Source organism: Neocloeon triangulifer, unplaced genomic scaffold (assembly GCF_031216515.1).
Source record: "Neocloeon triangulifer isolate White Clay Creek 2 clone unplaced genomic scaffold, ASM3121651v1 ptg000002l, whole genome shotgun sequence".
Taxonomy (NCBI): domain Eukaryota; kingdom Metazoa; phylum Arthropoda; class Insecta; order Ephemeroptera; family Baetidae; genus Neocloeon; species Neocloeon triangulifer.
In genome coordinates, this window is record NW_026775545.1 from 4,981,927 (window position 1) to 4,996,421 (window position 14,495).

The following is a 14,495-nucleotide window of genomic DNA, read 5'->3' on the forward strand; positions in this document are numbered from 1 at the left end:
ACGGCAATTGGCTGATTGGTGCCAAGTGAATGTGAGAGCTAAATTGCCCTCAATTAAGACGTGGCTGCGATTAGCATTTCATCAAATTATTTTAAATCACACACATAGGAATTCAGGAAATTAAATTATTTTTAAATAATATCAAAATAAAATATTTATAAATGCAAACACAATTAAAAATATAATACAAAATTACGCAAAATTATTCAAGCATTGATGAACTCATCAGTCTTTGTGACACCAATATATAGGAATTGAAAGGAACTAAAATATCCACGGAATAAGTGCTCTCCTCTCTTTTGGATAATCTTTAAAAGTATCTTTGTACCACCAGTGGCTCAGTAAGGCCGTTTCAATCTGAAACATTTTAAAAGAATTTAAGTTGAAATCTGGAGGAGATCCAAGGGAAAATACCTGATTAACAAGGACCCAGACCAAAATGAAGAGCCAGCAGGTGTTATTCCATAGCAGCATGGTTAAGGTTAAATACATCAAAATTTCTGCCAGCAAGTGTGGGGATGACACGGCCTCAAACCAGTCTCCCTCAGGAATTCTGTGTTTGGTCGTCACTACTTTGCCTAAAAAGAAACATTAAGCATCTTTAGGTCAATTTTTCGACAATGAGCTATTCCACGGCGGATAGACTAACTTTTCCAAATATCAAATAGCAGGTGACACACATCATAATGTTCGCGGGGTAATGGGAACGGCAATTAATTTTTTTATTTTTTATTATTAATTTTCTTTAATATTAAAAGACTCCTGCACTGCATATTTGAATTCTCACTGTTCACACCTTTTCCATCTTTCCTCAAATCGGCCAAAATAACTGCAGTCCTATATTGGTGAATGAACGCCCACAGGAAAATTCCAACAGCTGCAATCGAAATTGCACTCAAGCCGTCATCCTCGGAAACTATTGACAGATTAAATTATGAATTTCATAATTCAAAATCATTTAATTAATTCTTTTACTGACCTCGTTTTCCTTTGCTGGCAAAAACAGGCGCCTCGGCTACAATTGCTGCTGCTGCAAAGAGGTAGTGGAAAAATCCGGCCAAATACTGGGCAAGGTTGATTTTGCCACTCGAGAAAACACTGACACAGGTTGTTTCGTACAAGCGCCTCCAACACTGCAGAGACAACAGCAGCAATGCAACTAAAACTCGGCCTGAAGAAACTAAAAATAATAGAAAAATTAATATTTATTGGCTGACATGTGTATTAGTTAAATTTACCAGTGGCTTCTCTTTTGCTTGAGGCAAGCAAGTCGAGGAATTTGATGAACCAGTGGGGAACTGAAGCATTGCCGTAGTAGACAAAAAAGGTCAGATAAGTGATGTATGAAGTGTAGAAGGCGGCAAAGTAGTAGAAGTGCTTGAAGTAACTGTAATGAAAAAATAACATTAATTAATTGTAAATTATGATGAAAAACACAATTATGTATATCGGCAAAATTTTCCAGATTTTTTTTAATAAGTTAGGTTAAATATTCTATTCCTTTTTTGCTTCATTCATAATACAAACATACTGAATTTTAATTTTCAATGGAAAATTTGAAAGAAATCAAAGAACCTTTTGGGAAATTCAATCGGTTTGATCCAAGACTGCTTTGGTCCTTTGTAGGCGAACTTTCCATAACGCAGCGCCTGAATCACAAAAGCGGGCAAGTAGGGTTCGAGCAGGTTGACCAATAATCCGAGCACCAGGGTGGTCACGGTCATGATGGCCAGGATCACCTTTAGGTGGGGCAAGTCCTGCAGAATCGCAGGCAGCTCCATTTTCGGCCGAGGAAAGTCAAGCCACAGGATGAGAAGAATTTATTGGACTTGGCCGGATTCGTGTCAATCCCTTTTCACCGGCAGGCACGCACGTCTCCCTTCCATCAGACCCTGACTGCCACCTCCAGTTTCTATCTCAGGTCTCAGGTATGCTTAAAAAAAAGTGCAGAGAGAGAGATGGCGAACGGGATGAACTCTCTTCTGTGTTGTTTTGATTCGCTTCTGGCTTGTGATTGGTCGATTGATGAAAAAAAAACATTTGGCACTAAGTGGCGCGAAAAGAGTGTGCTTGAGCGTTCCATTTGATAACATGCAATTATTCGTTTTTCTTTTAATTGGACCAAAAGAGTTTAAATCGAAATTAGAAGGAAATTTTTTTAAGTTTGTACAATTCCGTTGCTTTATCTATGCATTATAACTAGCATACGAAATTGCATAAGCATAATGCTGCAGTAAATTAAGATATATAATTGATATAATTACTCGTTTTTCTTTGATCTTCATTTATATTTTGTAAATTTAATTGCAGTCACTCAATAAATTATGTAGCGCAAATGATATTTTTTAATTCCATGAAAGAAAGGGCGAGAAAGATATCTTACATGTAAGAACAAAATTAAAATTTCCACAGATCTAATAATATTTAAGCAAGGTACAGAGTAAAACACTTAATAAAAATAATAAGATTTTAAACAGTTTTATTTTTGGCAATACCATAATGTACAGTTCAGTAATAGTTAATAACTTAAAAATACAATTGCTTAAAAAATGCTCTTTATTCCACCTTTTCCTCATTTCCTTTGAATTTCATCATCGACTGCGGCGTTTGCAGCACATTGTACATTAACGACCAGCACATTTTTGCCGGCAGGAAACTGAAACAAGGATTTTTATTTATTTTTCTTGCGCATCATTAAGAACTCACAATTTGACTGGGAAGAACCATCTGAGCATATTTGGCAAGATGACAAAGTTCTCTTTCTTGAGAATGGCAAGCACGATCTGCTCAGCCACGTAATCTGGCTCCAAACAAGGTCTAAACCTGAACAAAAAATATTAATTTTTTTAATATTCTTGAGTGAGTTAAAACATAAAGTTAATTTAAAAAAGTTAATGACACAAAATATGTTTTACCTGGGTTTGACTCCTTGGAACATGGGTGTGTTGATGTGATACGGGCAGACTAACGTGCAATCGACACCTGTTTTCTTTTCCACCTAAGTGAAACATGATTAAATTAGTTTGGCTTGAAAAATGTTTTTTTTTTTGCTGCAAAATTAAATAATAATAATTTTTAAAATAGCTAAAGCATTGAGTATATTTTTAATCCGTCTTGTTAAATCTTTGCTTGCAATTTAATATTTTGCAGAAATTAAATTTATAATGGATTTTTTTTTCGTTTTTTTGTTCAACTTATAGAATGAAGAATAATTTTTAAGCCAGGCTGTGTTTGTTAACATAGTTTTGAAGAATTTGGGGCAAATAATTTTCTCTGAGCAAATATTTTTGTTAAAAATTTCCATCGGCGCACCTGTAGCTCCGTGTAGAGCACTTCGTGGAATCCGCAGGCGGCGAACTTTGTGGCACTATAGTCGGAGCACATGTGAGTGCCAAGGATGCCTGTGATGCTGGCCACGGTTACAATGTGTCCTCTTTGCGTGCTAATCATTTCGGGAAGAAACGCCTTAGCCATCTGCAAGAAAAAATTTTATGGAATCTAGGAGGAAAAAAGTAAAAGCTCCCAGCAAGCTATCGAGGCTATATAATTAAATTATTTAGGCGAACGTTCACGCACGAAATGCGAAAAACCCACGACCAATTACAAAACAACGGTATCATTGAGCTTATAATTAGTTTAGGGCTTCTGCTCACTCAAGGAATTATTAGAATGTATTACTCATAATATCCCACTGAAAAAATTAATCACATGGAAAATTTTATAGTGGTCTGATGTTTTTTTTTTAAATTTTTTTTTCCTTGATGCCATGTCATTTAGAGGAATCAATAATTATATTTATATATTCAAATATTTTAAGGTAATGTATATAAATAGATGATACATATAATAAAATAAACACTATATTTTTACCCAATAATGAGTGGGAAGAAGAAATGCTAACTTTTAATTAATTTAAGATTCACTTTCAACGCAAGAGTATGTTTCTACAAACGTTCATTGAATATTAATAAATTAAATTATAAATATTACATAATGAACTAAAAATATGTAAAATTATAATTTTTAAATTAAATAAATGTAATCTAAAATAAGAAAGTAGTTATTTTACCCAAAAGTGAGCAAGAATGTTGACATCGAAAGTTTTTGCGATTTTGTCATCCTCGATGTCTAGCATCAATTTGCAGTTGATCATGGCAGCATTGTTGACCACAATGTCCACCTGAAACACATTCAAAATTATCATTTCACAGACGTGAATTTCAATGGAAGTCATTTCTCATGCCAAACTTGTAAAACGCTGCCAAAAGCGGCCAGCAATGAATGGGTGTGTAAGAAGGGCACAGACGAACGAACAGCTTTGCCCGTCAAGGCTGAATATGTAGGCGCGGGCTTATCTCATTTTCAACTAGCAATTAACCTCGTTTGAATTTGAATTTACAAAAAGGAAGAAAGGAGAAGGTTCTTGACATGAATATTTTGAGCTTCCAGGATGAAGAATATTTTTTTCATGGAAAATGAATTTTTTTTTTCAATAATTAGCAAAAGTAATTTTTTTCTTCTTTTTTTATAATAAGAAACCGGAGAACCTTGATATATCCGCCAATTAAAATTTACGTAATCGAATGTTTTAAACCACTGCCAATTAATTTTTACCTTTCCAACTTCACGTCTGACCTGCTCAGCCGTCTGGTAGATGGAAGCGCGGCTCGAGAGGTCGCAAACGTAGCCAACTGCTTTTCCACCCGCAGCTTGCACCGCCTTTACAGTTTCCTTGATACCTGCCGTGCATCAATAATCGTCGATTAAATATGACATTATCGCTCCACATTACGTCGCATAAATCATATCATGCAACAAAATAGGAAGACTAGGAAGTTTTTATAGAATAAAAAGTAAATTCCTGACAGGAGAAATTCATCTTTGCTTTCCAAGCAAAAATTCCGAATAAAATTTTACCAGTGGTCCACGATAAGTTAGAAAAGGATTCGAGTGGAGCTCTTTAATTTTTTTTTATTACAATGGGCTTTTCTGCGTAATCAGGTTGCGAGGCACACAAAAAAGCTGGTTGCGAAATTTCCTTATGGTCGTACCGCACAATGGATCCACCCAAAACAATTTATATGCAAAGCACATATCCCGATAAACTTTACTTTGTTTAATAGATTTGTTGCACAATTCAGAAAGCGTATGATGGATTTCACATTATTATTATTATATTTAAATGAATTTAATAGTAAGATTATTGCCATGAGCTACATTATATAGGATAATTATATAGGAAATTATTTCATATGAAAAATTCAGTAAAAATATTTAAATTTTCTTTATGTTATATGAAAGTGCATAATAACTACTCAATCCCAAATAACACCTGCACAACTGCAGAAGCTAAACATGTTATATTGACATATATTATATGTCATGTAATAATATATTCATTATCTGTTTAATATCATATCAATTATTACTCTGAAATAAAAATTAGACCCACGCGTGTGGGGCACAAATATATATGGTAACATGTTATACGCTTTTACTGCGTTAAAATAATTTATAATGCCGTGCAACAATCTAATCAAAATATATGATAGATTACATTTCATTGAAGTTAATGAATTAAAACATCTAATTTAAGAAATAAATTTAAATTTAAAGTATTAGATAAACTAAAATATTATATATTATAAAAATTCATTTTAATATAATAAATGAAATATTGATTATTTTTTAATGATTGTTAACAAAATAATAAAGAAGTTTATTACTCAATTTATAATTCAAAAACAGGACAGCTTTAAAAAAATTTACCGCGAGCAATTACAAATTTTTATTTTAACGCGAAATCAATTAAATTGTATATAGTGCATATTTAAACAAACTCACCCTCAGCATTGACGTCCCAGATGACCACCGTGGTGCCTCTCTGAGCCAGTTTGACGCACAGGTACCTGCCGACGCCTCCGGCACCGCCGGTGACCAGGGCAATCTGCCCCCTGAGTCTGTCGGGGTCGCAGCGAAACCTGAACGGCACCAGGGTGAGAAAGCACGCCTCCAGAATGTAGTAGAGGGAGGTGGCGATGAAGAGGAACACGTCGAGCAGCAGCCGGGCACCCTGAGACTCCATCCTGTTGCCGTCGGGTCGAGGCTCTGAGTGCGGCGCCGCTCGCATCTGCAGCAAACAGGCGTGCGTTCAATCGTGAGACCAAAAAACTGCATGTGAGGCGCGCAGACCCCCACCCTGCCGATCAGGTCGTTCTCGACCTTGACGCTTGGTCAGGGTCGAAGCATAATCATAGTTTTTTGTTTTATAAGAAAGGTGCGTTTTATCTCCGGAGAGTGGATTTTTGCAAAATGGTTTTGCCAAACAGGTTTTCGTCGCTGCGAGCAGATAAAAAGGATAAAAGAGGGACGAGAAGCTGCGGAGGTGAATTTACATCAATCAACGCATCTTTTTGTGTTTTGATCAATTCCAGCCAGTTATAACATCGGAAATGAGAAATGAAGTTTGCAGTATAAACATTAATCATTGACTTTTAATAGGTAGATAATCAATGTGTTTGCAGGAAGCAGAGTTAAGCATATTATTACATAATTGTGCATTTTCCAAAGGCGTGTCAAGTGAAGGTTAATATTTTCTAGCATATCGAACAAGAAATTGGCAACGTGTTAAATTATACCGTGAAATTAGTTAAACTATTTTGCGTGGTTAGAAAATTAATATAAATTCTAATTATGTGAATTATTTCACTGAAATTGAAATTTTAAAAGTTTCTCATGCAATCCTTTCAATTTGAAATTATTTTATTTTCAATAAAATATCCACGATTTTTCATGTAGCTGAAAAGGAAATAGCCAAATGAGTAAACAAGAAAAGTCACAAATTATATATAATAAGGAAAATCGTTAAAAAAAGGTTACAAGAGGCTTGCAATAAAACCATTAGTAATATCAACGTATTAAAACGCAAAAAACATAGTGAAATAATACGTTGGTTCATCAAAATTTATACATAATATATACGTCACTCAAGGTTTAAGCCACTTTGATATAATGAAACTGTTTCAGCTGTATAGCAGTACAATTTCTTGAAAATTGAGGTCAAAGACTGTGTGAAAATGTGTAAAGTAATTAAATTTCAAATTAAAATTGGCCCAAAGTTTAACCAGTCAGTTGGAATTTAATAAAAGCATAGTTACGACCACGTGATCAGTTAAATTAATTTTCTAATTTCAGTTTGGATGCAGGTTTCTGCAACTTCAAAGGAAATTAAAGAGATCTTCATCTCCATCTCTTATGTAACACCAAAGATTCTCACGGCTGCATCCTGTCGACAACTTTTTAAGAGAAAATGTTAACCTTCCACTTTACGCAACAAAAGTTCATGAACGCTTCCTGAGCCAAAATGTTCCTTAAAAAGCTGTATGCAGATTGTTTGTAGCTCTGATGCGAAGACGAAATTTTCTCACAACCCAACCACACGACCTTCCATTGCTTTCAATTTAGCCTGTTATTTTATTTTTTCATTTCTTGCAACTTGAAAATCCACTCTGGGCGTGACCTTATGAGTTCGTCACTGCCCCATATTTTTAAATTGCAATTTTAGACGCCTCGAGTGACAAAAGTAAAAAGTAACAAGAGTGAGGTTTCCTTTAAAAACTACCCATAATTGATTGTTTCAGCAGATGGAAAGCGCACTGTACAATTAATTGACTTCAATTCCATCATTCTGCGGTGAGGTGTGGAAATTTTGAAACAAAAAATATATAATATATTTGTATGCTAAGTTAATATTGCTCAGCAAACTTTGAGAAAGTGATCTGAGCAAACGAATCATTGTTTGCCGCTCACAATATATCTTTTTTTCGCATCAGCTTCCATGTTTGGCAGTCGAGAGTGTTTTAGCTGATTAGAAATCGAGTGCTCTAATCCCGGCGTCATAGGAATCTGTATGCGAAAACAAATTTCTTCTTAAACCCCAGTGAAAAACTAATCAATGTGCTTGTAAAATGAATAGTAAGAAAAAAAAAGTGCAACTCACGTTGCGATTCACGACTCTCTATTTCGCCTACCTAAAAAGGATCATCATCTATCAATCAGCAGGAGATCCGCATAGAGTTTTGACATTCACCACAAATATAAAGTGGAATGCAAAACGCATTAATGATAAATCTTTGTGAGGAAATTTATCAAAATTGTTATATTTAGTTGCATTATTATTGTAGGCATTTTGTATTTTATTATTATTAAGACATAAATAATAAAAAAATATTCAAACTTTAGATTAAAATCATTTTTACTACGCTATTAAATTATTTTTAATTATATAATAAATACTTAGTTAAACGAATAAAGACATTTATATTATTTAATATCGTTTTATTCAATTATTTACAGTAAATTCAGCATATGAAAATAATAAATAATGCCATAGTGTGGTTTTATTATAATTAATTTTTAAATTTTACTATGTATTTATTCGTTTTCGGCGTCTGGAAGTTTTGGTAAATCAAAGGTTTTTATCACGGTATTATACACTTTTATGGTTTCTGATCCTCATTGAAGACTGAATTAAATGCAAAAAAAATTACTTATGCACTGTTATATTTTATAAATCCTAAAAATATTGCTCGTTTAAAATATAAAAATATGCGATTTTATTTGTATTCATTATGTAATTACTGACGCTTATTCTTTTATCAACTAGATCAGCATGCCGAGTTGATGATGCGCCTTGTGGCCTATTTAAAGCCAATCTTTCCATTTCATCTGCTGATTGCCGAGAAGAATAATACTTTGTTCTATTTAACTGTGGAATAGAAAGGACGCGATTTATGTGTTTTCTCCTCGCACGTCTCACCGAGCATCGTCTTGATTTTTTTTCAATGCAGCATCTGATATCAAATTGAACACACCGACGCAGGTGTTGAGTCAAGAAAGAAGAGAGAGAAATAATGTTCGCAGCTACTGATCCATGAGAGACAAAAAGCAACTTACTCGAAACACATACTAAACGGCTCACAGCTAAATGCCTATATTTAATATGTCCGTCGCAAAGTACTTGATCGACGGATGATAGGAAGAAAGTTCAGACGAAATGCAATTAGCGGGTCATAGTGGCAAATTAATTTTTTTTCATAAAAACTGAATGTGACGTCAATTGGGAATCTTCAACTCTTGTGCTTTCTACTTTCAAAAAGAGATGCAGAGATTCATGCACAATAAGAGCAGTGCATTGCTCATTATCATAATTGCACGTAGTGTGGATTGGTGTTTAGTGTTCACTGCCTGACCAGTAGACTAGACAGATGCCTGGAGGAGCATAATTGATCAATAATTAAAACGGCATTTTCTCCTTTCCTTTTTTCTCTGGTTTACGTTAGAATTTTATATCTGTACTTTTTACTCTTCCCTTGAGTAAAATGTTGTTTTAAGCTTTCTGAAAGCTGAATACAGCTTATAAATTTTTTTAGATGCGTTAATACTGGTTAATACAAAAATTATTTTTAATCATAGAATTATTCGACGTGGATTTTTTAACACTTCTAATGAAATATGAAATAAAAATCTGATGATGGGCTCCGGTCACAGGTTTTCTACTTATTAATTCGCAAAAAAAATGTGCTTAAAACTCATTTTGGTGAAGTATTTGAACACTATAAACAAACATTTCGCGCAAAATCAATCGAAGTAAAATCAACCCTTTGCTTTTGTGGCGATCGGCAAAAGTCGTCATCAATCATCATCATCAATAAAACTTTAAAACACATGCTATGAGTCGAAGTTCAGCTGTGTTCCATGAAAGTCACTATATGTCAGGACTGTCAGGAGTGTCTCATTACCAGTACTTTTGGAAACTCACACAAAAGCGTAAGTACAACAAACTTTGATCATTGTCGTAAAACCGGACAAGGAGAAAAATCTAGTGCTTCCACGCATCCTATAATGATTTGAAAATCAACCAGGTCTCCAGTTCTGTTAGAGGAATTTAAAATTATATTTCAGCATTCAAGAATAAGAGCTCGGGTATTTCCAAAGCGCGGTGCTCTAGATTGAAATAATGTTGATGCACATTCGCATTATGTAGCTCCTGAACGCATCTCGTCATTAAACTGCCATTAACTGCGAAAAAATTGCTCGAGAAATGACTTGCGTTGTGAGAGTGCAGCATCAACAGCATTTTTTATGTCTCTACACTGATAATTAAGAGCGAAAGCGAAAGAAAAATGATGCGATATTTTTCAAAGCGACCTTTCTTTAATTCCTTAACGGATTTGCGTGCAAAAAGGTTTACACAAAGTTCATATTTTAATTAAAAAATAGCCTGTCTCAGCACAAACATTTTATTATTCAAAATATTTTTAGCTTTGCATATAAGTACATTTTAAAAATGCAATTTTATTTTTACGGCTGCTAAGCATAAATTATAGTGGGACAAATAATTCAGGAAAGGCCCACCCACACCATTGTCCGAATTAGTGAAAAAATCACAAGGTTCAGTTTTATTCGCAGTAAAAACGCAAATTAGGAAATTCCAGAAAGCTCGCTCTGTGTTTAAAGTTTAAATCTGTGCTGCACGTTAATTGCATGCAAGTTGACCTACCTTGAGAGGATGCAGCGAGCAGTGGAGAACGGAAAAGAAATATAATTTCCGTTGTTATTCGGACGGAGGCACAAGACAGATTGGCCGCTGCGAGAGTAGTGCATTCAAACCGCCGCCGCTGCTTTCTCCTTCGAGACAAAAAGAACCCTCTTGCGTCTTGCTTTTTGCCACTGCATCTTGCAGGAAAGCCTGTGAAAGGCTCTATTTAAAAACAAAATCATTTTTTACTTACTTTTTGGCAGTCGTAAAATAATTAAAAGTTTTCTACTAACACGCAAATTAAAATTTTTAACCAGGATAGGTATTTTTCCTGGTGGACAGCTATAATAGGATAATTGCGGACAAATTATCAAAATGGAGTGGAGCTTTATTGGTGCGATTTTCTGCTTCTTGGCTGTAAAAGTTTTTGAGAAAAGTTGAATGTGACACCTTTTAGAAAATTAAGAAAACTTGAGACCTCTTCTCCTGGGCATTCGAGTGTGGTTAAGGAGGTTTAATGCACTTCAACATTAGTAATACATGCAAGTGTGTTTGTAATGTAGATTTATGGTCAAAGCAAAACTGGTTCTCTTGGAAATTTAAAAACGGAACACTTTCTCGTTGCAAAGAAGGCAAAGGAAATTTTCCATTTACTATGTATAAAAATGAGATGTTTATTTCATTGCTGAGGAGCATTGAACTGCACTCGGGAGCAAGTCAAATTTGAAATTAAAAATCTTGACGTGGCTTTTGTTGGAAACAAATATGTGTCACTGCTGACGAGTTAAGTGGATTTGTGTTTTGTGTAGCCCATATAACAACAACGGAACAGCCGAAGGCGTGTTCTTCAAATTTGATGTGATTATTATTATTGTATTCAAATGAGAAGAAGTGCCCATTGTCAGTCACGGGAAAGCGCATCGCGCGTGGTAAATTGCCCACCTGCGCGCGACTATAGGTTTGCACTAAAAGAGTTTCCCGCCGACCGCAAATGAACTCGAGTTCGAAACAATAATCTCTCTGTTGAAAAGGACAAGGATCAGACTAGCACGTTCATAGGAGACGTGTGATTATGTGTATGTGTGTATTATTTCATATCACTTTTCTCGCTTGAATGCTGCGGCGAGACCAGAAACTCTCACGCATCGAACTACTCGGTCGCCTGCGTGTTTATGCTCCAGAACGCATTTAAAAAAAATGACCTGAAATCCTTAATTTTCAATAGCATTACTGAAAAAAATTTATTTAACAATTAGTAAGCAAATATTTAAACTACTTAAAATGTTTAACATTATTTTTCTTTCATAAATACAATTTTTTAACTTTGTTGCGCTTGCTATTTAAAATCTTGCTCTGTATGCATCATGAAGTTTTAATTTATGCCGATTGCATTAATTAAAAAAAAATAATAATCAACACGCGCGTTTTTAATTCTCAGATAGATTTGATTAAAAATGTGTATTATTGGTGAGCTTCTGTGATATTAACTGCTGAATTATTTATTTACTTGGTCAAAATGCATTAAATACATATCTCCAGACTGATGAAAGTCAAATTTTTTTTATAAAAAGCCACCATAAAGGTTTAAATTTCATTTCAAAGTTATTTTGAGAAAGAAATTTTTAAAAAGTCTATAATATAACTGAAAGCCATTATTTTAGTCATAAAATTAAGATCACTTTAATTTTATATTTGTTTTAAGATTGATGACAGTAACACCACTGAATTTAATTAAAATTAAACTAATTATTCCTTATAATTTGCGGGTATATGTACCAATAATTATCAAATATAGGAGCAATCTGAGAGCAAAAGTAATGTACTTTATACAAAATCGTGATTAATTTTACCAATTTTGAATCAATATGACAAAGTTAAAAAATGTTAAAAAAATCCACATGTTAAAAACCTCATACCATCATACCAAGACAATGGTTGATACATAATTATTTAATTTTTAAATTGTAAATTGTAAATTTGCCTATGCAAAGTTACATTCAAGCTATAAAAAATTTAGAAGCTTAATGCAAATTGTCTCATGAGTTAGTGAATCCAGAACATTTTATTGTGCATTTTTTGTGTTTGCAAGTCATGGCATTCCTCCCACGCACAAATGAAAGCGAGTATGCTGCTCTCTCGCCTGAAAATTTTGCTGCCAGAAAGTTCTTCATGACTCTTCACTATAAAAATCCGCCCACATTCTCATTTTTTTTCAAGCAGCAAAAATTTGATTAAATTAAAAAGGTGCCCAAAGAGAAAAGTGAAATTTCCCCCTGCACATTTATGCCGAAATTCAAGTTGAAGTTTACATTCGAGATTCCATCACGTTCGATAAATTTCAGGCACTACTATATACTTGCACTTTCATTATTCTTCCCCGATTTGAACGGACGATTTTTATTGGACGGGCCCATTAACATTCGCGCAGTGACAGAGGAGTCGCTCGTTTTCATTTGCAGGTCAAGCGGAATAATTAACACAATGTGAAATGCAACAACCATCTGCGCCTAGCTTGCTTTCCCTATGATAGGACGACGACCCGCGATTACAAGCAGAATTTGGACAATCTGTTTCCACTTGTGCTGAGGAAGAAAAAGTGGCACGGTGGAAAAGCTACGCGCTCTCAGGCGGACCATTCGAATCTCTAACAATAGCCGTGACATTAATTGTTGCACTGTTTGCGAAGAAAGCTATTTCGGATGCTTTCCTTTCGATCCTCAGCAGTCAGCGGTATGTTGAGGGGTCATCGCATTAAAATTTTCGGACGGGTGTTTGCACAGCCATTAGATGCCCGCCTATGTTAATTACTTCGCTCGTATTTAGTGTCTTTGACTTCTGGATAAACAAGCTAGAATTTTAAGCTAGGAGGTTTTCAAAATCCTCACATAAAAGGAAAGTTTGTGCATCATAATATTTGACAAATGTGCTAATGACAAAATTTAAAACATTTTAATGCTTTTAACTTGATAGAGACATTTTCATTTTTACTTTCCGCAATTGAGAAGAAATTCTCTTAAGAGATGCAACTCTCTCTTCATATCGACGTTGCAGGTTGCATATTGTATCGCATCGCAGGCACTCCCGGAAAAGAATTTTATTTTGTATATGTGGCTTAGAATTTAATTTAATGTAATTAAGACCAATTCATAAGAATATATTAAAATATTATTAGTAAAAAATATTTAATAACCAGATTTAAAAAAAAATATAGAATGCTACGAATTTGTTATAATTTAAATTTAAATTTTTTAATTGAAAAACTTTTTCGTGTTTTGCAATTTTCAGCTAAAAAATTTCTAGTAAAATTATTTCATTTTAGTAATATTAAGTATTTACAACGAAGCACATACAACTCTGTGCAACGAAGTGATGTTGTTACATTCAGGCCATCTTTAGGACGTCTGGCGTATCAACGGGTAGGGCCTTTCGCCGTTCGTGGAGCTTTATTTCATTAATATAAACTTGATTGACAAGCTTCACGGACTTACCCCAATAGTGATAAATATCCTCTTTTCCTATTCAACCGTACAATAATAATAAAAATAGAAGTTTTATCAATTATTAATTTAAAAATCTTCTATTTTGAATTTGTATTAAATTCAACGGTTTAATTTTTAAAATTAATGGAAGGAAATTGTGGTTAATGGAAAAAGTGGTTTTTATTTTTATTTCTTAATCCATAAATTTCCACGTTATGTAATAATAAAATAGTTCGGATCAAACTGTGAGTCGGCAAGGGTGACACAATTATGCAGGCGAGCATTCAAAGCATTCCGCTGCACATTTCTCGCAGTCTCAGGAAAATTATTTGCTGCGTAGCGCTGCGTAGAGAAATTATTTTCTTTCCTCTTGCAAGACAGAATAATTATTTTCAATCGCATATTTTACAAAGTGCCACACAGGTAGAAAATTATTTTGATTCTTTCAGCAAAGAGCGTTGGCTGACTTTTGCATT

At 34.3% G+C, this 14,495-nt stretch overlaps 2 protein-coding genes across 2 annotated transcripts; both read right to left on the bottom strand.

Moving 5' to 3' along the window:
- Positions 1–136: 136 nt before the first annotated feature.
- On the bottom strand, positions 137–1,990 carry LOC132205294 (polyprenol reductase). The gene is made up of 6 exons (XM_059634261.1): positions 1,576–1,990; positions 1,239–1,387; positions 980–1,180; positions 797–916; positions 415–578; positions 137–357 (listed from the first exon to the last, which is right to left on the bottom strand). Exons 1-6 carry the CDS (start codon positions 1,779–1,781, stop codon positions 265–267), a joined length of 933 nt encoding a protein of 310 aa, XP_059490244.1. The 5' UTR covers positions 1,782–1,990; the 3' UTR covers positions 137–264.
- A 465-nt stretch (positions 1,991–2,455) lies between these two features.
- On the bottom strand, positions 2,456–10,690 carry LOC132205012 (epidermal retinol dehydrogenase 2). The gene is made up of 8 exons (XM_059633819.1): positions 10,562–10,690; positions 5,845–6,130; positions 4,615–4,739; positions 4,070–4,180; positions 3,313–3,474; positions 2,916–2,998; positions 2,707–2,823; positions 2,456–2,656 (listed from the first exon to the last, which is right to left on the bottom strand). The coding sequence occupies exons 2-8, from the start codon at positions 6,128–6,130 to the stop codon at positions 2,557–2,559; spliced, it is 984 nt and encodes a 327-aa protein (XP_059489802.1). The 5' UTR covers positions 10,562–10,690; the 3' UTR covers positions 2,456–2,556.
- Positions 10,691–14,495: the final 3,805 nt, after the last annotated feature.

What these genes read in the sequence shown, in the direction of transcription:
- LOC132205294 (XM_059634261.1), bottom strand. Translation starts at nt 1,781, where the DNA reads ATGGAGCTGCCTGCGATTCTGCAGGACTTGCCCCACCTAAAGGTGATC. An exon ending in CCGATTGAATTTCCCAAAAG is followed by an intron (nt 1,388 to 1,575) that starts GTTCTTTGATTT and finishes TTTTCATTACAG; the next exon opens with TTACTTCAAGCACTTCTACT. An exon ending in TGCCAGCAAAGGAAAACGAG is followed by an intron (nt 917 to 979) that starts GTCAGTAAAAGA and finishes ATCTGTCAATAG; the next exon opens with TTTCCGAGGATGACGGCTTG.
- LOC132205012 (XM_059633819.1), bottom strand. Translation starts at nt 6,130, where the DNA reads ATGCGAGCGGCGCCGCACTCAGAGCCTCGACCCGACGGCAACAGGATG. An exon ending in ACATTCTTGCTCACTTTTGG is followed by an intron (nt 3,475 to 4,069) that starts GTAAAATAACTA and finishes TTTTTCTTGCAG; the next exon opens with ATGGCTAAGGCGTTTCTTCC. An exon ending in TTCCAAGGAGTCAAACCCAG is followed by an intron (nt 2,824 to 2,915) that starts GTAAAACATATT and finishes TTTTTTGTTCAG; the next exon opens with GTTTAGACCTTGTTTGGAGC.